The 26,005-nt window shown below is 35.5% G+C and overlaps 1 protein-coding gene across 2 annotated transcripts; it reads left to right on the forward strand.

The window, feature by feature from the left end:
• Positions 1 to 7,765: 7,765 nt before the first annotated feature.
• Positions 7,766 to 24,552, forward strand: ATP1B3 (ATPase Na+/K+ transporting subunit beta 3). Of its 2 annotated transcripts, none has more exons than XM_085298629.1 (6): positions 7,766 to 7,889; positions 12,457 to 12,564; positions 14,184 to 14,371; positions 15,082 to 15,132; positions 19,849 to 19,935; positions 23,413 to 24,552. In XM_085298629.1, exons 1-6 carry the CDS (start codon positions 7,823 to 7,825, stop codon positions 23,581 to 23,583), a joined length of 672 nt encoding a protein of 223 aa, XP_085154755.1. In that variant the 5' UTR covers positions 7,766 to 7,822; the 3' UTR covers positions 23,584 to 24,552. The 2 variants fall into 2 exon arrangements, with proteins under 2 accessions (XP_085154755.1, XP_085154756.1); XM_085298630.1 differs by lacking the exon at positions 23,413 to 24,552 and adding an exon at positions 22,155 to 23,406.
• The last annotated feature ends 1,453 nt before the right edge of the window (positions 24,553 to 26,005 follow it).

Below are 26,005 nucleotides of genomic sequence, written 5' to 3' on the forward strand. Positions count from 1 at the left end.
CCCGCCTCAGTACGCAAATGCAGCAGACGGGGCCGCAGGCTCCTCCCCGCGCTACCCGCGGGGGGAGGGCGGCAGCGGGGGGCCGCGGGGGGCTGCAGCCGCCGCCGTGACGGCTTCCGGCCCGCTCCGGTCGCTGCTGCTCACCGCACGTCGCTGCGGGCGCCCTCCGCTTCGCCGCCTCCGGCGTCGCGGGAAACCGAGAATGAATGAGAGCGCCTTGCCGCTGCGCTGCTGGCCGCGAGCTGCGGGTCCGAGAGGAGGGAAGAAAGAAGCGCGCAAGTTGGCGAGCTGCCGTTCTGGATAGTCTGCAGCCGGATGGTCCCCCTGCGGCGGCGTGCGATCCGTCCCCCCTTAGGGCGCCTGGGCTCTTGCGTTTTAAAATGGAGCTTTTAGACGAAGGTCCTCTCCAATAAAGCCTGTAAAGGCAGTGTTTTTTTTCCTGCTTTCAGGTAGTCTTCTCTCTGCKTCTCTCTGAGCTGCAAAGTGTGTTATCATAATCTTTCTACTTCCAATAAAAATACTTGGATTTTCGGGGTATCTGTTCTCCTATTAAACAGCTGTATAGATGCTTAATATTAGGATGTTTCCCCAGTCCTCATGGGACATATTTATTGACTTCAGAAAATGGTATGTCTCCTCCCAAAACTTGGATGTAGTTGAGATACTTAATAGATGTGCTTATACAACCACTATGAATCTCTGCATGACGTAAAAGAACAAGCCAATACATCTTTGCCCTTGACACAATCGCAGTGAATATTAATGTTAAAACAGTGAGGAGGAGCCTCAAGCAGACTGTGCACTGTGCACGGGGTGTGCTTTCTTTGCCGTGCCAGTGTCTCCTGTCCGTCAAGAGAGGGCCCTAGCTCTGACATGAGTTCTCCTCCATTCAGATGGAAATAAGAGTTTGCAAGCTACTCTGCCAGTTGAATAGCAAAGGAGAGGAAATTTCCACTATGGTGTTGTCTAGTAGTTTTTCTGTCCAGGCAGGTTTCCTGAAGTATGTGGGTTGGATGAATGGGTGTATGGATTGCAGAAATCCTTTTGTGTCATGAATGCACAGATGTGGTGGGCACATTCCAAAATGTTTTGTAACTTTTAAGAAAATGATGTTAAAACAACTGTATCTGTTCACACATATCTGGTAGTGTGAATCACTTAAAATGTTACTAGTCAGTTAATAACCCCTCAAAGTTGATATGACTAACTTAGCTGGTAATTGATTTGCTATGTTGTTTTACAGCTAACTTACTTGATAAAAGATATTTTTTCTTCTCAAACTATAAATAGAATTAGGTAACATTTTGAATAATTTTACTTCATCAGTTAGTTTTCTTCAGTGACTTAGGTGATTGGTGTGTGTGTGTGGTTAGTTATTTGTATTTTTCTTACCTTTGACTCAACAACACTGTAAATTGTCAGTGTATTTTTAGCAGATTATGGTTATTGGGTCTAGATTTTCATGCTTAATGCACTGTCCTTAATTAATTTATTTGCATATATAAAGTAAATCATACTCTCTGATTCTTTTTTTATTTGGGGGGGGACCAGTACTTACCTGTTCTTTTCTTTTTTTTTTTTTTTTTCCCCAAAAGCATATGCTTTACTTTAAGCTTATAATTGCATTAACTGGAGAATGTGCAGGTTTTGGTCTCACTTCTGCCCTTGTGGCAGTGATGTGAGTGTAGAGCAGTCTCACTAGTGTTCCTTTTCTGATGTCTGTCTCTGTTTTGAAAGGTAGACAGGTAGAAGAGAGCTCTGGTGGCCTGTGTGCTGGGCTGTAGCATCTCCAGGGATAGCACGATAAGAAGTCAGGTGGCTCTGGTTCTTCCCTGCGTATTTCTCTTGTCTTAGACAGCTTCCTCCCGGAAATAAGATAGAAGCAGTAGAGAAATTGATAAATAACTACTTGTAGTTCCTATGTGTTATAGCTGTAGTCTGAGATTGTCTTAAAGGCTTATCTAAATTGTAACCTCGAGGTGGTGGTTTTCAATGAGTCTGAGTGCCGTGGCATTGGAGTGCTTATCTTTCTCTGCCACTTCCAAACTGGGATTTATAATAAGATCAAACATATGTTTTGCCTTGTGCTCACTTGTCATGTAACAGAAGTTTGTAGCCTTTTGAAAGTGGTTTGGTAAAATACTCTACTGCATCTCCCCTTGCTTTAATAAATGACTAAGATTTTTACTTCATTTTTTGCAGACTTGTGAGGGATGATTCAATTTGAATCTTGCCCAAATTGGTGTCCAGATCAATTTGAATCTTGCCCAAGTTGGTATCCAGATCTAATAGTTTTCAAACTGTATTAATGGTGTCATTAAATTGGGTAATACAGTAGGAAAAAATGTTATGCTTTGAATCATCTGGTATAATCAAATGTATTAAAGATACGGAAGGTATTGGAAAAAACTCTAAATGATTTGAGTTTGTGGTGGTCTCTGCAACAAGGTATAAGTGAGGCTGATAACCCTCATAGAAAGAAAGAGAAGGAGGAGCAGTCCTGGGGTTTCATGCAGAGTATAATCAGGTAGGACAAAGAAAAAAGAACTTGGGAGTACTGCCACATGGGCCTTTCCTACAGGGTGGGGGGAAAAGGAAGATTAGCATACTGCTCTATGTATAGATGCTGTGCCTCACTAGAATTATAGCAAGAACACTAAGATCATTATGAAAGTATTGTAATGTCATGCTTGCTGTGCACTCAGATATGTTTTTTAATTTTCTTGTATAATCTGTACAATATCGACATCAAAAAGTTAAAAAAACGTGCAAAAAGGAAGAAATAGACAATATACAGAGTCTATCAATCTTGATTCATGGTCACACTAGATGTCAGAAAGCTTGTTTAAGTTTTTCTGTAAAGCCAGTCATGTCAAGGTGTTCAAGGTAGAGATCACTTTGTCTTGGACTGTGTATAGATTCAGACCTACTGAACATTCTCTTGAATGCTTAGTTGTATGTCTCAGTGCACAAGTATGTGCTTGAGTTAAGAGGGCTTTTTGATTTTTTTTTTAAAGGAAAGCTTTCTACCATGTTGATATATATATGTTTTTGACAGTCTCTGAAACAAAAGATTTAATTCTGTTTTTGTTTAGTGTTGCTTTGACGGAGTGCTTGATGGGGTGTACAGTGCTGTCAAAGTTATAACTGCTTTTCTGACTTGATTTTTTTCTGCATTCTTTATCTGCTCAGACCTTGGTTTAAGATTTGCTGTGATTTAGCATTCTTCACAGGTGGTAGGAAGTTAAACATTCTGGTATCACTGTCTGCCATTGCAGTAGAAGCACTTACACATCTAGAGCCAAGCTGTGAATCAGAAAGAGACACAGTGCTTTTTTTGTATTGTGCCAGATGGACAGTAACATTTAAAAATTCCTGTGCAGCTAGAAATATAGGGCAGTCAAAATCTTAGTAAACTTTTCTATGATGCTACCTATCATAAGAAATGAATATTTAAGAAATCAGTAGAACTTTTTTTTTTTTTTTTTTTTTTTTTTTTACCTCCCCATGACACAGATACTTTTCTGAAGATAGAAGGCTTTGCTTTTTGCTTTTTCTTGTTGCAGGTGCCAGTAAACTCTGATGGAACAGTAAAGGTAGAGGGTTTGTTTGGTTTTTAGTAATGCTTAATCTTGACACTAAGGACTGGCTCTTGTGATTCTTTGCAAGTATTATACTTAACATTTTTGGCCACTGAACTGTTCAGCCCTTTTATATGCAGATCTCAGGTTTATTGTGAAATAAACTCTACAACATAGGACAGAAGTTCTCTTTCTTCCTGAAGTCTTCCTTTTCTATCTCTTCCTCTTTCTAGCTCTCCAACCCCAAAATTGGAAAAAATTCACAAGTGCCAAGAGAATAAAGTTGAAACATGATCACTGCCAGTCTAATAGGTATGGTTATGTTAGTTCAAAGCAAGGAAATCTGGCTGCAGGTAGACCGAAAGGCATTCTTGGTGTTGCTAGCATTAGTGGTAGTCGCTAGTAACGTTACTTATGTATTTAGATTCCACTAGTTTCAAGATACTAAAGAAAGGTGATCGTGCAGATGATAGCATCAGTGCAACATGTAATCCAACACACCATAAGGACAGTATTTCATTTTCATTGTTGCAGGTAATATTGAGTAGCCACTTCATACGTGCTGTAGAATGTTTGTATGTATAATCTATGTATACGTATGTGTGTATATATATGTAAAAGCTCATGCCAAATTCACTTACTTTTTATCGCTTTTGACACGTAAGGTTTGAAAAGCTCATATTCTTCATGGAAAGCATGGCCAGATACTTGATACTTTGCATTTAATGTTTTCATCAGTCAGAAATTCTTAATTTTCGTAGTAGAGAAGAGAATGTTTTGATTCCTGCAAACAAGCTCTAGCTAATCATAGTGCTGACAGGTTGGTTCAGAAACATTAGTTTTCCAGATTTAGTTGTTGCTGTTCAGTGTTGTCAGGCTATGTAGGGTAAGAAGAAAACCCAGATATAAGAGGTACATTGTAATAAGGAATTTTTGTTTGACAGTTTCCTTTGTGTGATAGTTTGTGTTAGAGTGAGAGGCTTCAAGGGTTTGGTGGCGCAAAAAGTTGTGCGTCAAAGTTCTTCAAACAACTGAATGAGTTGCATGTTGGATGTGGTAGCTGTACTTCCCTTGGAGTAAATGTGTGGGACAGTTTTCCACTGTAACAGGTAGATTTTGTTTCCTGACAAGAAGTCCAGCATTATGTGAAGTTATTCTGGCAGAGCTTCTTGACAGGTTATGGCTTGTTCCCTATGATTAGTTTAGGATAATTAATATTAATAGCCTCACAAAGAGCAGCTTACTCAGTTTGGGGCCATTGGAAGTTGCAGAGCAATTTCCTTCCCTCCCCCCCTTTTTTTTAATGTGGCAGAGTAGTGTTAAACGGGGCAGTTTGGTCTAGTGAGCAGCGTTGTGCAGTGCACTTAGCAGCTATATTAAAATAGCTAACGATTAAAAAAATCACAGTTTTTTTCGTGCTTTCCTGGACTGGGGGAAGTTAGTAGAGCTTTCAGGCCTGTGAATAGAAACAAGATCTTTCTGACCTTTTTACTACCGCATCACTAGTAGATACGTTGTTGAAGGATGGTTCACACTTTGGTCTCCATCATGGAGTCAGTCACAGAGCAGGCATTGAGTCCCTCTGCTTCTCTCTCCAGTATTGGTGTTCCCACTCAGGCTCTGGGAGCACCTGTTTATTTATTTATTGAAATCAGGCAGCATCTTTCCAGAGTTCAATGAAGAAAATTTCCCTGACTACTCTGCTTTTAGGCTAGTTCCCACAAAAGGCTCTTGTTCTGCCTTCTCTTAAATGTCAAACTTTTTTCTGTTTCATTGGAAATAACATACTGATGAATGTCTTGGTCATTTAACAGAAAGTAGGCTTTCTACTGGCTTGATGAAAGTGTAATTAACTTCTAGTGATCAAAATGAGAGCTGAGCAAATATTTTATTATTAAAAAAAATACAATGTGTATTAATTGGAGGATCATTGTCTCTTTTAATCCAGTTAAAGCAATTGTAAGCTTGTAAGTAAAGTAAATTGCTGGTGTCCAAAATATAGGTGAAACTTTCGTAATGACGTTGTTGACCAGGACTTCTACTCGTTTTATGTGGGTTTTTTTCAGCTTCTGAATAGTGTTATAGTTTATAATACATGTGTAGCTATCTTTTTGTCGTTAAAGGAGCCTGTTCTTGGGTTGTTTCAGGTGCTTTGCTACATAACTTCTAATCATTGTGTTGTATAGTGCATCCCAGGGTTCCCACATGCATCTTAAATAGCCGATYGCTTCCAGACTTACTATGATAGCTGAACAGCCGTCTTAACGTGAAACTGAGCGCTAAAACCGAACCAACACCCAGTAACATTCACCAGGTTACTGCAGACAGCTTATGATATAGTAATAACAGTATGGGAACCACCTGGCTATAGTACACTAGAAAATACTTCAGTGCAAAATGGAAGCATATTTTCTGGGACAGGAGCCAGACCTTGGGCTTCCTTTGGGCATCTTCCAGTGGACAGTACTCATCATAGGGTTACTGAGTCATGTTTGCTCTTGGTGAAGAATACTGCAGTTGAGTCTCATATAATCAAGCATCAGTGGTGGGGTGTTGGATAATGATTTTGATACACTTTTCTTCATCTAAGTCCAATCGCTTCAACTTCCTGAAAACAGCCTTATGACTGACAAAGAAAATAATGTAAAAAAAAAAGAATTTACATCTTCTTTCAGTTATGATTTTGAATGAAATAGCTTTGGAGAGTGGTTTTCTGTAGTTTAAGCACCTGTGTAAGCATCTGAATTGCTAAATACCTTTGTAGCTCACATTCTTTTTGTAAAGATGAATGCATTCGTAAGTCTCAAGTGACCAGTCTTGTCTTAAAGCACAATTGCATGCTCTTTTTTGGGTAATATTGTATATACTAAGTTAATAAAACAAATGCTGCAGAATCTTAAGTATTTTTTATGAAGTCTTCATCCAGATAATAAAAATGTTTCATCTCAAGCTGGAAGCTGTCTCCAGATAAATTAGAATTTTAAATGGTAACATAATAGTAATTATTACTATATATTCTCTGTCTGAAAGTCAAGTAAATGTAGCAAAACATAGTATTCTTAGCTTTTTAGTGTTTAATGAGATATGCTAATATGAGTCCATCACAGTCAAAAAGCAAATGATGCAAGAATACTAAAACTCAGTTGAAAACTTGGTTCCTAAAATAAGCTAGCTCTCCCAAATTTAAAAAGGCTTTTAAGTGAGGGTTATGCATCRTATTTCTGAGAATAAGGGCAGAAAATTCTTTGAAAATTACTTCAGCTGATCTGAGTCTGTATCATCTAGAATGTAAGATTTTTAACTTCGGTATGTCTGTTACCTTCTCTTTTCAATTTCCTAAGCAGTGGAGTGACTTAGGAATTTGYTGCAGCTTACCGTCAGAGAGCTACAGACAGCGTAGGCAAACTTGTGGTAATAGTCTCTTCTTGAGGCTATTTCCTCAGGCTCTGAGGAGCTCTCCCTTAAGCAGTTGTCAAACAGAAGCTAGTAACGTGTATAACTATTTAATTCCAGGCGTGTTACTGGATTCCTGAGGTATATTTGTAAAGCAAGCGAGTGCTTTAGGCAAAGGCTTTTGGTAAGGCTGAATAGAAGGCTTGGTTTGTGTTCAGAAATGTGCAGCAGAAAGCGTTTTCACCTTGAGAAATCACTTGTAGCAGGAGGCATGTGTGAGTGTATTCTGTGTGTGGAGTTGTCTTAAATATCAGGTGTATTATTAAAGCACCAGTCACACTCTACTACTTGCTCTTGATTCAGTGCAACAATTTTATCTATTCACTTAGTTACTTATTCTTCCCCATCACTGCTTCCTTTCCTGAAACATGTGGAACTTTCCCTAATGGCTTGCTTAGTTTTCTTGACCAGCTTTGTTATATAGCTCCATGAAAGCCTCTTTAATGTTTCTCATTCAAAAATAAAGATGCCCAAATGCCACATCTTACTATGTAAATTTTTAAGAAGTAGAATGTATGAAAAAAAGTTCTTTTTGCACTCAGTATTACCTGTCCACTTTACAATAAGTACATATGCTAGAGTTGTATTCATTTATAACTAAATAGGAGTGCCAGGAGACTAAGAAAACCAAATCAAGCACTGTATCACTTATTTCCGGTTTTGATTTTCAAAATAGATATTAGAATCTTCTGAAACTAAAATAATAATTCTAGTTTTTCTTTACAGGTTTGATCTTCCTATTCTATCTGGTATTTTATGGCTTCCTAGCAGCGCTCTTCACATTCACAATGTGGGTTATGCTTCAGACATTGAGCAGTGATATTCCAAAATACCGTGACCGGATTGCTAGTCCAGGTAACTGTATTTATTTTTTCATAAATCTGGTTCTGATTTAACAGCTAGTACTTATTTGAGAACTTGTTTGGAGTATAAACTACCTATTTGCCATTGATTATTATTCAGCTACTTACAAGCTTCAAAGGACAAATTGGTATGAGGCAAGGTACGTGGATTTATAGCATAAAATATTTAGTAGCTTTTTGTACATATGTACTAACCAGTGCTGGTTGTCTCTTAAATTCTCTAGAGTTGAATTCTGTAGTGTATTTAGACTGCAAGTTTCTCTGCATACAATACAATATATTGTATTAACAAAGTGGGATTATCATTTTAAAATAGAACTGAGCAAAAGTTAAAATTAGATTTTGTTCTGCATTTAAAAATCGTACAGTATTAGGTGATAAGATACACTGGTTAGTAAGATGAAAACTTTTTTCTGTTACAGATTGTACTCAGATACTTCAAACTAGTTGTATTGGATCAGAGTGAATGTCACCTGTKATTAGTATTTGATACTTGGAAGCATAGAAGGGCTATGTTTGGGGGTAATCTACTCATAACGATGTAAAGGCTATATTACAAAAAGGCTATGCTACAAAGGCATTTCCAGAGTTTTAATTTTACTACTAAATAACCTGCAATCTGTTTGAAACTTCTGTGGGTTTTGGAAGTTGGTGACTTACTATTTAGGGAGTCACAGAAAAGTGAGGTTACAGTTCTGTGGGAACTCTTAAGTCAGTGTAACATGTAGCTGCCACTGAAAACACTGCCTTGCTTCCTGAGCTACTGGTTCCTTTGTGCTCATGTTTGTCCAGTCCCACAGTGGGCTGGTTTGAATTAAATGTGACAGAAAACTAACTTTGCACAAATAAAAATGAGTAGTGATTTTTTTAAATGTATTTATTATTTAAATAAGATTGGATGAAATGCATCAAGGAAGAATCTGGCATTATAGGTTTTTGCTATATCTGCATATTGGGAAGAAAAGTAAGGATTTACACTCTGAAAGATTTAGAAGCTGCCTCTGCGTACTTTAAATACACCCAAGATTAGTGTTTTCTAGATAATTTCTGGAGAATGTGTGTTTGATTTATATATGCAATTTAAATGATTGGGACRTGAAAAATTTTATTAAATCTCTCAAATTTTACAATAACTTGGTGTAGAGACCAAATTTATGCATCTCCTCTAAAAACAAAACAAATATTTAGAATGGCTATGCAATATTAGTATTCTGGTGAAAGTTGGATGACATTTTTGAAAATACTTTTTTCTTTTGAACTCCAAACCCATGATACTAATTAGTATCTTGCAACAGTATCAGTACTCAAGATGAAATAATAATCTGTGGCATGATGAAAATACAGTTGGCTGAATGTGACAGGTGTCTTTGGATTTTGAACATGATTTGATTTTTACACGTTTTGGGACATCTCTAACAGATACTCTCTTACTTGAGGGATTTTAGAGGATTCTTACCTTTTTTTAAGCTAAAGGGTTACCTGAATGCTTGAAAAAAAGGGAGAATCCCTGCTTCATAGAGAAAAGGCAGCTTTTTGACCTTTTTCATTAGGGTAGACAAAACCTTGGTAATGTATAAAGCAGTGTGGTTTCAGGGTGTTAATTTTCATGCTTTGCTTCTGAAATAACAGTTATAAGGGATACATTTTTTTAGAACAAACATCTGTATCACAATTAGATTTTATTTTAGGAATTTCTAAAATGTTTTTAGATTTCATATTTTTATTAAAGATAATTTATATCTGAGTACTTAAAGATAATAAAATTTATCTCTGTTCCTGTGTTTCTACTTAGCTGTCATTTTTCACTTGCAGTGAAACATGTCATGTTCTGTAAAAATAATTTATTAAATAGAAAAAATCTACACACAAAACTTGGATAGCATAGGTCAAAGGTTTTACTCTTGTGTTAAACCTATTTGAAAACCTCGAAGAAGTTGATATATTTTATAGTTGGTATTTGACTGGCTGTGTGCACTGAGATGTAACTGTATCAATCAAATCAGAATAATTTTAAACTTTTTTTTAATCCTTTTTTGTGATTGTAGGATAATGTAATCTCTGTTACAATATCAGATGTAACTCTATGTTGAAGCTGTTAATTTTTTTACTCTGGTAGGCCCCAAATCCTGAGTCCCACATGGTCTACGTATCAGTCTGTCTTAAAATAGCTTTTTCTGCAGAATTTCTACCATAGTCTCTAGGCAGACTGTGATGTACTGGAATTAGTACAAGCCCTTCCTCTTAGGATTTGTGTGTTCTTGAAGTTCTACTAAAACARTAAATCTCATGAAATTACTGTTTCACTCATTGATGACTAGTTTACTTACTTTTGTTTTGCAAAACAACATCTAAGTTCTTCATTCAGAGTATTGATCTATAGAAGGTAACAACCCTCCCTCAACCCCTCAGTGTGTAAAATCCCTTCTGTGACTTTCAGTCCTGTTGCTAGTTATATTTTGTTGAATCACAGTTCAGTATGGAGGTCAAAAGATCACTGTGATGATGCCAAGTAATTTGTATCCAAAAGTGAGATTTTTAGTTTTGTTTGGACTTCAGGTCACATAGGCATATAGTTGTGGCTTGCCTGGGAATAATTTAACTGCTGCTAATGCAAAAAGGAGAATTTGTGATTTATTGAAAATCCTACAGAAAAGGAAGAGAAAAAAATGCATTAATATTACATATATATTTATAATATATAATATGTTTGTCTATGATAAATTTTTAGTATATACCGTACTTATTTCCCACTGCAAAGTATTTGAAGTAATTTCTGCCTTCGCATGAAGAGGCTTAGTCATTTCTGTAGGTGAGTCTTTTATAAACCTGAGCTGCTTAATTACACTTTTCTGTGTGCTTTCCAAAAGCTTACTGTGATTGAATAATTATGGTAATACATTAAAAATCTCACATTAAGACAGCTTCTCTGACTTTGTCTTCCCACTATAGTATTATTTTCTTAAATGTTTATTTTGTATAAAGAAGGCTTTCTTTTTTTAGTTTGAGGAGTTAAGTTTTCTTTTCTGCTTTACACTCTTATCCACTTGTTAAATCTAGTTTTAATTTGATTTGCCAGAGGATAGGAGACAACATGGCATCGTAAGCTGATATAATTACCGGCTGCTACACTTCTTTTCTTCTGCCAAATTTTTAATTGATCCAACCACTTCAGTACTCTAACCTGGAGGAAAACCAATATGATTAAAAAAAAAAAAAAAAAAGTGAATGATATTTTGCGGAACTGTAGTCTCAGATCTTGGCTGCAATTGAAGAAATAGGATGCACAGAGATTGAATTATTACCCACAACTGCAGTTTTTTCATCCATTCATGTTAATTTATATTGAATAAGAGTTGTCTTAAGGAAAGTAATGTGAATAAAGCAATCGTATGCCCTTTATTTTAACAAACTAAATATCTTCTGCAGCTTGTGATGGTGTAGTACTATTTGTTCGGCTGCTTAACTTGTGATCAGTAATAGTAGTATTGGATATCATTGTTAGTGACAAGTCTGATGCTACTGAACCTTATGTATTTGCAGARAGTCTGCCTTTATTAACTACTTACATAGCTTTCACCTGTTGCAAAAAAAAATCCCTAAGATTCACCTCAGTACCTTTCTTTGCCCTTATCCCTAGGAAGGACAGTTCCTTTCTTCCCTCTAGGGCCCACGTGCCAGTGTCTGCTCCTGTTATCCTCCAACACAAAGCTAGATTCAGTATTCAATAATCAGTGTGTCCTCATTTCTCTTGCTGGCCCTGGCTCCCTGGCTGTAGATTGTTCCTGTTCCAGTGACCYTCAGCCAGAAGTTGAACGGGCCCAGGCATAGGCACTGGGCACAGCAGGCTGGGGAGCCAGTAGCACTGCTCTGTGACACCCTGCTTGTTTAATTGTTTGGTGCCAGCTGCTTGTTAAGAATCTTCATCCTTACTGTGGCCTATGCTCCCCAAGGCATACCCCTTCAAAGTGATATGTGTGAAGTGGTTTAATAAACTCTCTTGTATTTTCCATGAAACAGATATGATCTAAACTTTCTGTATGTAGAAAAGGAGGAAAGGAAAATTTTCTGGATTGGGAAATCTTTAAAGCCATCTTTATGCATTATAAAATTAAAAAAACTTGATTATTTGTGGGTTCCCCTGAGATTAAAATGATTATAGCCTCAATCAGTATTGCCTAACGATTTGAAGCTTAACTTTAACTTGAGGGTTTTTTTTGTTTGTTCATTTTAGTTTAATCTGTTGAAAGTGGAAAATGCAAAATGAATCAGTAAAATACTTCAATTGAAAGTGATTAAGTTGCTGATTTTACTATTCTTATCAGTTGGGTTTGGTTTGTGAATTACAATTAAATGTTGGATTGAGTTTAAGTCTTAGTTCATGTAGAGTAATGTAGATTTTAATAACTGTCTTTAAACACAAACTGCTAGCTGTACTGTATAGGGATAACTGATATTTCTTATAGACAGATACTTTTCAATTTATTAATATAATTTTGAGTAGTTTAGAGTGGAGTAGAGAAGAAGAGTTCAGTCTTTTACTTGTACTTTTTCTTTTTAAGGACTTATGATTTCACCAAAGCCAGACACAGCGCTGGAATTTTACTTTAACAAGAGTGACTCCCAATCATAYGCAGAATATGTTTCTACACTTAGACAATTTCTTGAAAGTAAGTTATTTAAAACTGTCCAGGTAGTTCAGGAGCCTTACTGTTGTGTACATTAGTTTCATTTTATGCATGTAGTGACTAACTGCTAAATAAAACCGTTGCAAGTTTAGGCTTGCTCTAGATAAGTCTGTTGTAAATACTTTATAGCTCTTTTCAACTGAGGATCTCAAAGTATGCTTTACAAAAAAAAAAAGGTAAGTATCTCCATGTGTATTTTACAGACAGGAAGCTGAGCATGAGCAACAGTGTAGTGCATGAAATCAGGAGAGTTTTGAGTCTTAGTCAAGTGTTCTGGTAATGTGTTGGTGTAGATACTACAAGAAGTAGGAATTACGTAGGTCAAGATAATTCAATGTAAAATTACAGAGGCCATGTATTTGGAGTCAACGTTTATTGAGATTTGACTGATCAGCCTTTATCCAAAAGACTTGATACCTGAATAATAGATAATTCTTTTAGTCTTAAAAATTTGAGTGTTTGCCTTTTTAAAAAGAGGCACACAGAGAATAAATTAACAGCATTTTATTCATTATCATCCTAATACACAGTCAGTACAGATGGAAATATTAAAATGTTGAAGTTAGAGAAAAGATAGCAAAAGGCAGATGGAAGGGTGGCAAAATCACTTGACACGTATGTTATTTTATGTATTTGCCTGCATGTATACTTAATCTATAAATGTAAAAATTGAGCAAAAATATTAGGAAGTGTAACCTTTCAGAAGTTATAAGTCAGAATTAAAGTGGTTCTGTAGCATCTCATCTTTGTTTATGAGTTGCTTTGTTAGCTACAGAAGCTCTACTGGAACCTGCCTGGATTGAGTGCCTGTAGTTTTGGTGCCTCCTGAAAGGCTCTGTGAGTAGACATTTCTTTCAGAGCTCTGAGTACAGTTCCTTGGAGGAGTGCTACACTTTGTGATTCCCTGCCTCTTCTGCAGTTAAATGGGTTTTGGACTCTCATATTGARGATGAACTTTTCATTACCCTTTTTCCAATTTCTTTTCTCCATACAGCTAAGCAGAGATAAAATGTGTTAAATGCTTTTGTAACAATGTAAGCCGCACACTTTCTTTTATTCTAGAAAATGTTAGCAGTTTGTAGAGCCATAGACGTGTGAAATTAAAGAAACAGGAAAGTGATTTGGAATGTCAGTATAACATCTGTTACACTCCCTGATAGATGAGACAAGTTAATACTATCTGTTAATACTTCAAGTTTTCCTGTTTATTAAAACAACAAAAAAAATGTACAAAGTGAAAACGTGTATAGCTTAGTTTTCAGGTAAGAATTACCTGAATTTAACACACTATAAATTTTAAATTATTTACAGAAACTGTTAAAGTTTTTAAACTTTATTGGTAAGATTTTAAAAGTAGGACTGTATTATTTCTCTTGTAATAATCTATTTCATTCAAATATAGTAGAACTTTCTTGTAGACTGGAAAAGTAACAGTATTTAAGAGGGAAATAAGATCCTTCTTATGCTCTGAAAATAGTTCTTTAAAAAAATAATTCTAGACAACAACTGTAGACTGTAGATATTTACATAGGCTTCTCTTATTTTTGCCTGTATGTATGCTTTACACCATTGATTTTTGCAACCATTTCTATATTTCATAGCTTATGATGATTCAAAACAAGCYCAAAACATAAACTGCACACCAGGAAAGGTTTTTGATCAGAATGATGAGGCTGTTAAAAAGGCATGTCGATTTAATCTCTCTGAGCTTGGACAGTGCTCTGGAAAGGAAGATAAGACCTTTGGCTATTCTAGAGGAACTCCATGTGTGCTTGTGAAAATGAATAGAGTAAGTGCGTACTCATATTTTATTTTTTTCAGCTTTAGAATGAGCTTTCCAGACTAGCACTATATGAAGAATCACTGTTGGAAAAGACTGAAATGTGTGTTCAGTTTACTTCTCAAGATATGCCCGTTTCTAGACGAATGTAATTTACTGAAATGTGTAGCAATTTGTGTGTTTTACAGTAAAATACACTGAGATTTTTATTGGCCTTGATCAGTCACATCAAGATACCAGAAATTTAAACAGTAGAATGCTCTTTGCTTACAGCTCTATGTAGCTGATTTCAAAACATTCTGTAGATAAAAGTACATTTTATTTCATATCCACATTATAGAAATAAAATTAGAATTTAATGTGTTCTGAACATTTAAACTTTKTAAGGTGATGAAAACTACACTGTATAAATAAATATATCACTTTTCATGGATGTTATACATTAATGGCTCAATTCAGCTAGCAGATCAAGTAATGTTACAAGCTTAATTTGAAATAAGAAGATACTCTGTGGTGTAGTCATTGTAACTATTTGAGCTTTAACTTAAAAATGTTTTAAATTTTCTTTCTAGTCTAAAATCGTGCTCCATAAAAATGGCTCTTGACAGATTTGCTGCCTGTGTGAAATCTGTCATATTATGTAAGAAAAAATTTCAATTCAGTCTGTAAAACTGGAATGGGGAAGAACATCTATAAATATTTTTCCTTTTCTCCTTTAGATAATTGGATTAAAGCCTGAAGGAGAACCATACATACAGTGTTCATCTAAGGTCAGTTCTGAATGTAATAAATAAGTCTGTAGTTTATTTTCTTCAGGGTTAAGATGAAAATTAAATGTAAATACTGAATCAGAACACTTACTTTACTTTCTTCATTTCTCTAAAACTTTTAAAACTTTTTTTTATCCTTGATTGTTTCCTGTTTACATCTTAATGTATGTCTAGTTTAGTTTTTAGTGTACTTAACTTCTTCAGTGCAGTTTTTAAAATATTGTCCTTTTTTGTTCTTCCATCTTCAATGGCTTTAAGATGTATTTGAGCTACCTGAGCTGCCACAGAGTTGAGGAAAGAGCATGCATGTAACCTGTGCTCATATTATTATTATTTTTTTTAATTTTGTGTAAGTTATGTTTTGTTTTCCCATTTCATAACCTATATTTTTATTTTTCTCTCCATGCTGCAAGTGCACCTTAGACAATTTTATAAATGATGGGTAAGAGCAAGTGTGAAAACTAATGTTAACTGTTCAAGTAAATATTGTCCTCAAATGAATTACAAATAATTTTTAACAACAGCAAATCTCTACATATTTTTTGTGTACCAGTTGATATAAAAACAGTGTTTTATTGACAGCCATAGCAATTACTTTGACTTCTGCACATTTTTCCTAGTCTGCTTGGGAAGCAATGAAAAATYTGGTAAGCTGCTAACTTGAGCAAGGACAGAGTCGTGGCTTTTAGCTTGAGGTGACTTTCATAAAAATGGTAGGTAGGCTGGGGAATTTTAGGAGATCAACTAAGCAAATATTTAGGACGAAGGCAGGAATTTCTTGGGACCACCTAGCTGTGGTAGGCATTAATTTTAATATTGACATCTTTTTTTTAAGACTGACTTTTTTGTGCCTGACTTTACAAAATGTTCTATTGAAGGAATGATTTATTTCTCTAGAATACAGCAATTAAGTTCCTTCTACTTTTACTAGTGATTTTTGTAACATAGTGCTCCAGGCAGGACTCAGTTTGTTTCTAGCTGAGGCATTGTTAATGATGGTTAGAATTTTTCCGTCTCTGTCACCACAATTAAAGAAATAGTATCTTCCAAGATGAAATTGCCATTTGTAATAGTTACCTGGACTTCTTGTTGTTACTTTATTCTTTATATCTTTCATTTTAGTTATTTTGAAGTCTGTATTTATACATTTCTTGAAGTTCAGGGCTTTGAGTTTCATGTTGCTGTTTTCGGCCCCTCTGTAATTTTTCAGATCAGATCAAAACACCAAAGTGTTTTCAGCTACTTACCGTTTGATGTTGTTTATTAACGAACTTTTTCTTACATCTAAGTCCTTATTGAAAATACTGAATAGAATCAAGCCCAGGAGAGTCATCTTTATTTCCACCTGAAATGCCTTCTTACTCTGCAAGTGATGTGTTAGTACTAATGCTTAAGTGATTATGCTAATCCCAGTTCATGATGTTCATATATCTTCAGTTTTCCTATATGGATGTCCTATGAGACAATGTTAAAGGCTGTACTAAGGAAATCACAGACACTCTTTTTAGTTTCCTCTAAGCTGAGTTCATTAGCAGGGGAGGGGGGGAAGAGTGTGGTAACAACTTTGAAGGGTGTGGGGGTTGTTTTGTTTTTTTAATTTTTGCCCTTTGAGATACAAATTATATGAGTGTTAAATGATCAGTATATATTTTCTTGCATTCTCTTTCTTTAAGTAAATACTGCTTTTTACATTCTCTAGGTAGAAATCTCTCTGATCTGCACAAGTGTGATATTTCAATTTTAGATTATTGCTAAAGAATCAAGATCCTTAATAGTTCTTGAGTGACTTCCAGGAAAAAATTTGTCAGGCTTTGCTACCTTGAATGCATCTCTTTTATCTTAAACTTATTCTTACTCTAGCCTGTCCTGATTTATCTGCTTATGAAAACCTAAGTATTGGTTACAATTCAACCTTCTCTGTAGAGACCAAGGTAAAGAATCAACATTAGCAATTACCATTTTCCATTTTCTTCTTCCTACCTATGTTTTATTTTTAGAGAATTTCTCCTTCTTTCTACCTATACCCCTTACTGACTGAAAATTATTTTTTGCCATCTGAGGCTTTTTTATTATTATTACTATTATTATTTTTTAACTTAAAGGGTTATGCTGTTCCTTTATATCAGCTCATGTGWCCTTGTTTCCAACTCCATCAGTATTTCTTTGATTCTTTAGTATACTAGCAAGCTGTAGTGGTCTTGATCTGTCGTCACTAGTTTCTAGAGTAGGAAAGTGAGTGTTTGCAATGTTGGACACTAATCACAGCGGGTTCTTGCTCCTGCATACTAGAGGAACTGCTCTGCTCTAGACTTAAGGATCTCACAAGGAGAAACAAATGGTGCTTCCAAGAAGTTTGACAATCAACATTCTGGATCTTTGGTTCTGAGATGGAAATAACTAGTTTCATGTTCATTGGAACATCTTGCAGCAGAATTCTTTCATGTTAAAACTACATTTACTGAAACATCAGTAGATTTGGTGCAAGGAAAAGCACTGCATACTTTTTTTTTAACTATAGAAGGGACAAATAATTCCAAACTATATGTATTTCTGCTGTTTAGCGATTGTCTTGACTTGGTATTAGGTATCTTTTTCTAACTTACAAGAATGAAGACTGTGTAGAGAAGACTACTTTCCTTGTCATTGTCAGCATAACCAATTTACCTTGATCTTTGTGAAAGAAAAATCAAATGCTTTACAGGTTCTGTTAGCTGATACTGGTCTTTATCTTACTTCAGCTAATTTTCTTTAAACTGAGCAGTGAGCCTGAACAGATGCATGCAACTAATAATTTTTTTTTCTCAAATGATTACAAAACAGTCTTAAAAGCATTTAACCCAAGTTCTTTTTGTGGGTCTTTGTACTTTATGTTAAATCTATAAATTATTCTTTCTAAGATACAATCCTAATAAAGCCTCTGTGAGTGAAGCAGAAGTGCGTCTTTATCTGTCCAACTAAGTGGTCTGATTTGTAGATCTGCTGACTGCCTGCAACTCTTCATGGAAGTTGTCAATGGTAGGCAGAAAAAAATGGAACAAATGGATTGGATCTTAAAGCTCTTCAGCAAATACAGCTTGCTTAGTTTTTTTAAAAAATATGTAGGGATATTAATGAGATTGCTCAAAAAAAATCACAGCATTTGCATGAGACAGGCAGTTGCATGCCTGAGTGCCTCTGGTATTTTATAGATAGCTGAATGTGTACGTTTATGACTATGTGCATGCATTGTGTGTAACTACTCCAGAAAGCTCTACTCCTATTTATCTTTCTTGTATAATTCTATATTTGATACTTTTTACCATAATTTCAGAATTATATTTTAATAATAACGATTTTCAGCTGCATAAGCTGTAATTAAAATGGCAATGCATCACAATTCTACTTAATTAAATTTGCTAACCAGAAAGTCCAAAATATTTAGAAACGTATACTAGAGAATTGCAACAATTTAAGACTTCAAAGGAGTGAGAATGTGGCCTTACCCTAAACATCATATGGTATGTTCTTRGGGGGGGGAGGAGGAGATTCTTGGTTTGTGGTTTACTTCTCTGCTGTTGTATTCCTCTTAGCACAGTTCTATTCTTGCAGTGTTTTTCTGAATTTCATAGTGTATCTTTTAAAATTGTTGGTATTGTATAAGGTAGTATAGAAAAAACCTCAAAGTTACTAATGCACTTTGAACTTGTGAGGTACACTGAACAAGCAGGGATGTTTTGGAGATCATACTTAGTATTTTTGGGGGGCTTGTTTTTGTGGTATTTCTCTTACTTGTTGTTTATCTACTGTAGAAGGTCACTTTTAGATGTGGCCATTTCCTAGTAGTTTGAATTTGTGATAGTTTGCCATCCTGGCACGATACACAATCCTGAAGAATACTGTATGTATGTCAGTGTGTCTAAACACTATCATAGTGACAGCCTGAGCCTAGGACAGCTCAGTCTTACTTGTAATGTTCTGTTGGCTGATTCCTTAGTCAGAAATCATGCAGCAACTTGGTAGGTGATAGAGATTGTTTTTGCCTACATTTGGGATTGTAGGGGAAAGTAATGAAAAGGCATACATTGTTCCTTCTGGATGTTGATGGTGCACAGAGACTCTAGCACCATCACAGTTTTACGGTGGGTTTCCTTCTAGGTAACCTCAATCTAAGAACTTGCTGAACAAATTAGAAATGATACGCCACTGCAGGGAGAGAGCTAGAGTTCCTCGTGAAGGGCTAGGGTTGTATTATTGCAAAACCTGAGAATTGGCTTGAAAGATTGGCTTGAAATGGAAATCCATCTTTAACTTAAATACAGATTTGCTATTGCTTCACCGAAATACACAGGCTTGCTTGTGGATTTGGGGGATTTTAGCTTCGTTATGCATTTGTGTTAAGATGAATTATTCGTTGCAATGAGTATGTTTTCCCTCTGCCCTGTTTCCTTTGACTGGCAAGGGAAACTTAAATGCAAGCTGTCTTGACTTGATTACTAATTTACATATTAYAGTTAATATTCTTCTCTGCTGTAGCAGATGTGTGCAGCATGTAGCTGTTCCCAAAAATTAATCCTTTCTGGAAGCTATTATAACACTTTGTCGCTGAATTCTCTCTCTCTCTTTTTTTTTTTAAGGGTTTTGCACTTTATCATTGAGTTAGAATTCTACTTTTTGTATTATCACTATTATTTAATGCAGGCTGATATTAACTTTAAATTTTGTTATTTCAAATCATAGGAAGAAGGCACAGTTCAGATAAATTATTTTCCTCCTGGAGGTTTGATTGACTTAATGTACTTTCCATACTATGGGAAAAGTTTGCATGTAAGTATGTCTTAACAATRGTCTTCATATTGTAAGTATCTAGTTTCTTTTTTGCATTTACTACTACTAGTATCAGGCTGATAGTAAAGTTTGAAATTGCAGTGAGGTACTCATGAGGAGTATTATATATGTAGAAGCTTCATAGTGCTTGATGAGATTAGAGATGCGCTTTTGTAGACAGGAGAAAATAAATTGGGCATCACTGTCCTAATGAAGAAAAGGCTATATACTAACAGTATTTAGCTAGTATGCTGTTTTAGGGAGTGTGCTGTTTTGTGATCACTGATTTTTATTTTATATATTTTATATATATATATATATATATATATATATATAAAATTCTATTTTGCTGAGTGCAGAGAAACACAAAAGAAATAAGCTGGTTCTTCTGATTACAGTTTCTAATAGTTAATCCTTGGGGTTTATGTTCAGGATACGAAGTTTATAATTCAGTATATTTTTTTCACTTATAGTTAGTACATCTTTGTAGCTCGGTAGGCTTGTTTTCTGTTCACTCCGTTTTGTGAAGAAGCACTTTGAAGTAGCTGATATGTTTATCATGTATATGTGTATATATGTATATATTCTTTCCTCARCCCCCCCAAATATTCTGACCATAAATATAAATTTTGTTTATATWTACGAAGAACAGTTAAGTTTTCAAAACTGAAAAAAAAGTGCTTTGTGGATCCAAAATAAGTAGAGTTAAGACAACAATTTCCTTTTAAACTTAAATTTAGTTGTTTTTCTTTTTTTTTGAATCAACCTGTGAAAACTACATACAAAAAGTCCTTACTTTTTACAAAAAGTCCTCAAATCTAAAATTGTATCCCCTCTTACAGACTGAGTTATTCATTCTTAGACTTCATCATTCACTAGTAAGATAAAAATACTTTTTCAACATAAATATGTAAGGTCCATAGTAGACCATGAGGTGTCAGTCTCCCAAATGATTTTTCAATAATATTGTTAAATTGTTCGTTGTTCAGTTATCTTTCTAGTCTACTCTATAGTTAATTGTAGCAGTTTGTACCTTTACATAGCTTATCATAATCAGGAAGATRTTTGTTAATCTTTAACATCTGCTTTTATGTTATTTGTCTGTAGCTCTGTCTCTTCCATTTTGTTTCCAGGTGGTTCAGGTAGAGGGATAGTATAGTGGTTGTCACATGTGCTTTACATGCTGGAGGTCCTAGGTTCAAGCCCCAGTGGAACCATCACCAGGAAATCTCTGGGAGGTTGGACTAGATGATCTCCAGCGGTCCCTTCCAACCTTACTGATTCTGTGGTTCTGTGGTTGACATCATCTCCACAATTATGTTAGTGTATATTCAAACCAGAGAGGGTTTTCTAAATCATTTTTATCCTGAGAGGACTACATTTCAAAACAGCATGTCCTTGGGACGGTTAACTGTTGTTTATAATCTGAAAAACATAAAGGATATGCTGTACCTTGTGGACTAATTGTGTTCAGATGAGGTTCACCTTTGGCAATTTTATTCTGAGGGTGTCTAGGCAGTCCAGTCTTGGGCTTGACACATCAAAAACAATTCAGTACAACTCTTTAGGAGTTGATTTGCCTAATAAAAGGGGCCTGGAGCTATGTTTGGGATCTGTCAACCTCCATTTCCAAAAGACAGAGATAGTACATATGCTATCCCCTCTTGGGGAAGAATAGAAAGAGGGCACTGCTTCTCTAAGAAACACAAAGTATAGCATCAGAAGACCTTGAGATGTCAGGAGGTAGTCTGTACCAAAGATGGTACAAAGACCTTTGCTGACAAAGTCCCTATCTTCATGCTTCTATACTGATGGCAAAGGTAAGTCTATGAAAGGGGACTAGTGAAGTCAGGCCAAACTCAATGCTATTCCTTACCTGACTTAGCTGATTAAGACTTTTTTTGTTAATAAACTGATACTCTCTTTTGGAGTTTGTGGTTCTGGAGTTTGTCACATTCAGTTTGTTGCTTGAGATAGGGGCTGAGGTTTGCTTGAGAGATTCTTGTTTATGTGAGGCTCAATTCTCATAACATTGGTATATTGTGAAAAAGAAGGCAACAGGAAGAGTTTTGAGAGGTTAAGGTATTCCATTAGGTTTCAAGAGACTGGATTAATTTCTTGGCTATATCACAGATTTTCTATATTACATCTTTGCAGATTTGTTGAATTACTTTATTATGTAAAGGAGTTAAGAGAATAAATCTATTTTTTCTGTGCAGGTGCAAAGGTGGGAGCCATGAAAGTACTAATCTATGCAGTTTTACTGTCCAGAAAGATTGTTTGCCTTCTGCTACTCTCAGGACATTGAATGCAACTTCCTGACCTTAGTGATTGTTTCCTTTTTTTAAAATTATCCATACTAATTAGTAAGGATGCTGAATGTTTTTATCCCTTTTATATTGAATAAAAGGCCTGTCTTGATCTGKCTTCAAAATACCGTAGAAATCTGTGCACCTATTTAATGTATTAGAAATGAGAAGATTTCTCTGAGTGCACCCTTTATTTTCTAATCATTAGAAAACTTGGTTATTGTCTCAGATGTAGTGTTGCTGTTGACGTGAAAATTTTGAGGACAACCTTATCTAGCTGCGTTTTTTCTTCCAGACTGAAATTTATGGAGGCACAAATAAAGTTCTGTTCCAGTAGAGCCACCCTCTATCTAAGTGAAGTAGTTATTTCGATCTACTTCTTACCAATCCTTCACGTCTAAAGATTTAAGTACATCTSCTTCCATGCCACCATTCTTTGTAAATAAGAATTTGAGTGTTTTATAGTGCTTTCTTTGATTTTGTGTTTTTTTCCTTACCCTAAAAATAACAAAAACATATTAAGGAATCTCTGGAGTTAATGGAAAAAGAATAACTCAAAGTTTTGTTCAATTAAAATTTAATGCTAACAATTGTAGAATGTTGCCATATCATCTTTCAGTCCACTAGCTGCTATGAATTTTACCATTTAGAACTACCCAGTTCTAAATGGGATAGGATGAAAGAGAAGCTAGTTTACTGTTATTTGTCGTAGCATGCTGTTGGGGGAGGTGGACCCAAAAACTTAAAACAGCATATTAGAAAGGATACGTCCTATAACAGATCTGAAAAAACAGAAGAGGTAATGTAATGGGTAGGGAATCAAAATACAGTTTTAGAGGCTATTTCAGTAGAGGTGTCTAGGAAATTGGAGAATAGACGCAATGTAATAGAACGGGGTAAAAGCGTATGCCTCTCGAAAATCCTGTCTGTGACTGTTCAGCTATGTTGACTGCATCAGTTAGGAAATGGTATGAAGAACACATGCCTGATTAACTTTCGGGGAAGGAAGTTTTACCTGAGTCAGGCTGGACTTTGAAAGGTTAGAACTTAATTAGCCTTTTCTGAACAGTGTTCTGATGGATTAAATGTTAATTGTTCATGTTAATTGTTATATTCAGATCACTTACTCTGGTATCTCAAATATTTTCCCCATCTTTCTGTTTACTAGGCTCACTATTTACAGCCTCTAGTGGCTGTTCAACTAGCAATTAACTCCAACAGTACCAAAGAAGAAATAACAATTGAGTGTAAGATCCTGGGCTCACCTAATTTAAAAAATGAAGATGACCGTGACAAGTTTCTGGGACGAATTGCCTTCAAAGTTCAGATGACTGAATAGCAGGAGTTCAAAAAAAAAAATCTCACAAAGTAAACATTGTGTTGTCTGTTTTGTATCAGCTGGACATGCCATTCTAGGATATGAGACCACCTTGGAGAATGTTCAGGTGGTATATGGCGTTCAGGATAGCATAAATAATATGCTTCCAAATCATATGTTTAAAATCCCTCAAAATAAATGCCTATCATGCTTCTGCCTGCCCCACTGGAACAGTGTACAGACTATAGTTATGTCATTTTAGGGACCTGTAAATAGCTGTTTTCAAACACATAATAATGGTGATCTTTGTCCTGTTCTAAAATGTGGTTTTATCCCCCAAGTGAGTGTCTCAAGCTTAATGTGCTGTGCTATGTAAATATTGTATTGATTTAACACTGGTTTAACTGTCATATCTCAATGCTGACACAGTTATAGGGATAAATAATAAATGGTACCTGACTGACATAGTGATTTTTTTGAAAGAGTAAACACCTCCACGTAAATTGTGTGTATGGGAGTGGGTGGGTGGATGGATGGTTGTGTGGAGATGCCTTAAATCCTAGGTTGGGTGGGGTGGGAGAATTAAAATGGATTTTAAGAATTGGTATGAATTTCTGAAAGTAAGTGCTCAACTAGTACTTCCTTGTGCTTGTCACTGTGCAAGTATTGTGTACATGTAATACTTGGTATAGAGTTTGGTATTCTAGCTGAGGAATTGAATCTTTTATTGTGTTGTTAATTGCTTGCGGTATGTGGAGCACAAATAAAATCTATACAATATTTTAAAACTTTCTAGTTCAGAAATATTGATATAAGGCAATTAAAATGGTTTAGAGTCTTGGTAACAGTTGTACAACAGAGCTGCTTGAAAGAAGTGGCCTTGCTATTGTGGAAATAAGCTTTCGTTTTCCAATAAAATAAGTTCCTGAAGAAACTCTGTTGAAAAGAAAATAAGAATTGTCTTGATTAAACATTCCTATGTTTAATTTATATGCTCTGTTTCTTGTATCCTTTTAAATACTTGATATTTTCTTCCACTCCTTTGTCTTGGATTTTCTGTGTGTTTCCTCATCTGCCATTTAGAAAACTGGCGTTACCAACTGCTTTATAGAAAACCTAAGCTATTGAGTTGGAGTGTATATTCTGTTGCAAGTATTGTGGCCTAGTTTTGTTAGTTAACATGCTTTTATGCSTAGTTCTTACAGTGGTTTTTAGTATTCTATTTAGACAAATGAGGTATGAAGTTCAGTATCAGTTCTGAGGTCTTAATGCCCTGCCTTGAAAATGTCTGAGGCCAATGTAAGCCACATTAGTGCAAAGTTTCTTAAACACCTATGCAGATGTACATACATGCAAAGTTGGAGGAAGCTACTCATAATGGGACTTAAGCAGTGTGTTGATTCTCTTTAAGAGTAGATCAATTATGATCTAATTTAGCATGCTTTTTTGTTGTAAAAATGTCAAAATCTCAATGTAAAGAAGGTTGTGTGTTCCTCACAAATATGCAGCGGATAGTTTTGTAATGATAGCATGCATAATACTGCTTGGGAATGCAGTCCTATTCCTGATGTTTTAAATCTTGCAGTTTTAGAGTTTGGATAGGGTTTTTGAAGATAGGACTAATCTCTATATTATTACAGCCTGCAAGTATTTTAATAGTTACAACAGAGCTCTAGAGGTTGTATCTGAAAATGAACAGTACCAGCTTCATGTTAAAAAAAAAATCATTTCAGATTTGAATTCACCTCGGTATGTGAGAATTTCTGGAGATGCTCAGTTTTCAAAAGAGCCAATTCTTGCAGTAATCTCTTTTCCTACTTGTCTATGTAGAACGTGTGAAATGGCAATTCTTCGCCTGCATTTTCTGGACTGATAGAACATGACAAACTCCTGTTCTCCCTAGATTTTGTGTAAGTTTGTTTTATTTAATCAAAAAAATTATCAATTGGAAATTTTTTTTGAAAGGGTTCAGCTATTGAAATTAGCATGTAAAATATGTGTGGATAATGGGATGTGTGTTAAGAGAAACTATTTCAGTAATCAGGCTCTGATTTCCTCATTTTTATTTCTTTGTATTCAGAATTTGAGTAGGTGATCTATCAGTTATTTATAAGCACGTGTACCAACTCTTAGGGCACGACATGATTATTCRTTTTCTTCGTATGAAATTTTTGGTAAAGGTTCCTTGGACTTAATTACAAATTTTTATATTTAACTTTTTACAAAAAACTTGAGATTTTTAACTTCCATATTACTAAATACTTACTTGCCTCGGGTAACTTTTTAGTGCCTTCAAGTACGGAACAAGGACTTCTAAATATTGTGGAGTTCCTAGTTGTTGAAGCCTCTCTTTTGTGCCACCATAGAAATCTACCTAAATGCAGTTAAGACACCCTCTTCTCTTTGCCATGCCCTATGCCCCCTGCCTTCTCCCCCTTCCCTC

This window comes from Rhea americana, unplaced genomic scaffold (assembly GCF_003343005.1).
Source record: "Rhea americana isolate MKP2758 unplaced genomic scaffold, rheAme1 scaffold_14, whole genome shotgun sequence".
In the NCBI taxonomy this organism is placed as follows: domain Eukaryota; kingdom Metazoa; phylum Chordata; class Aves; order Rheiformes; family Rheidae; genus Rhea; species Rhea americana.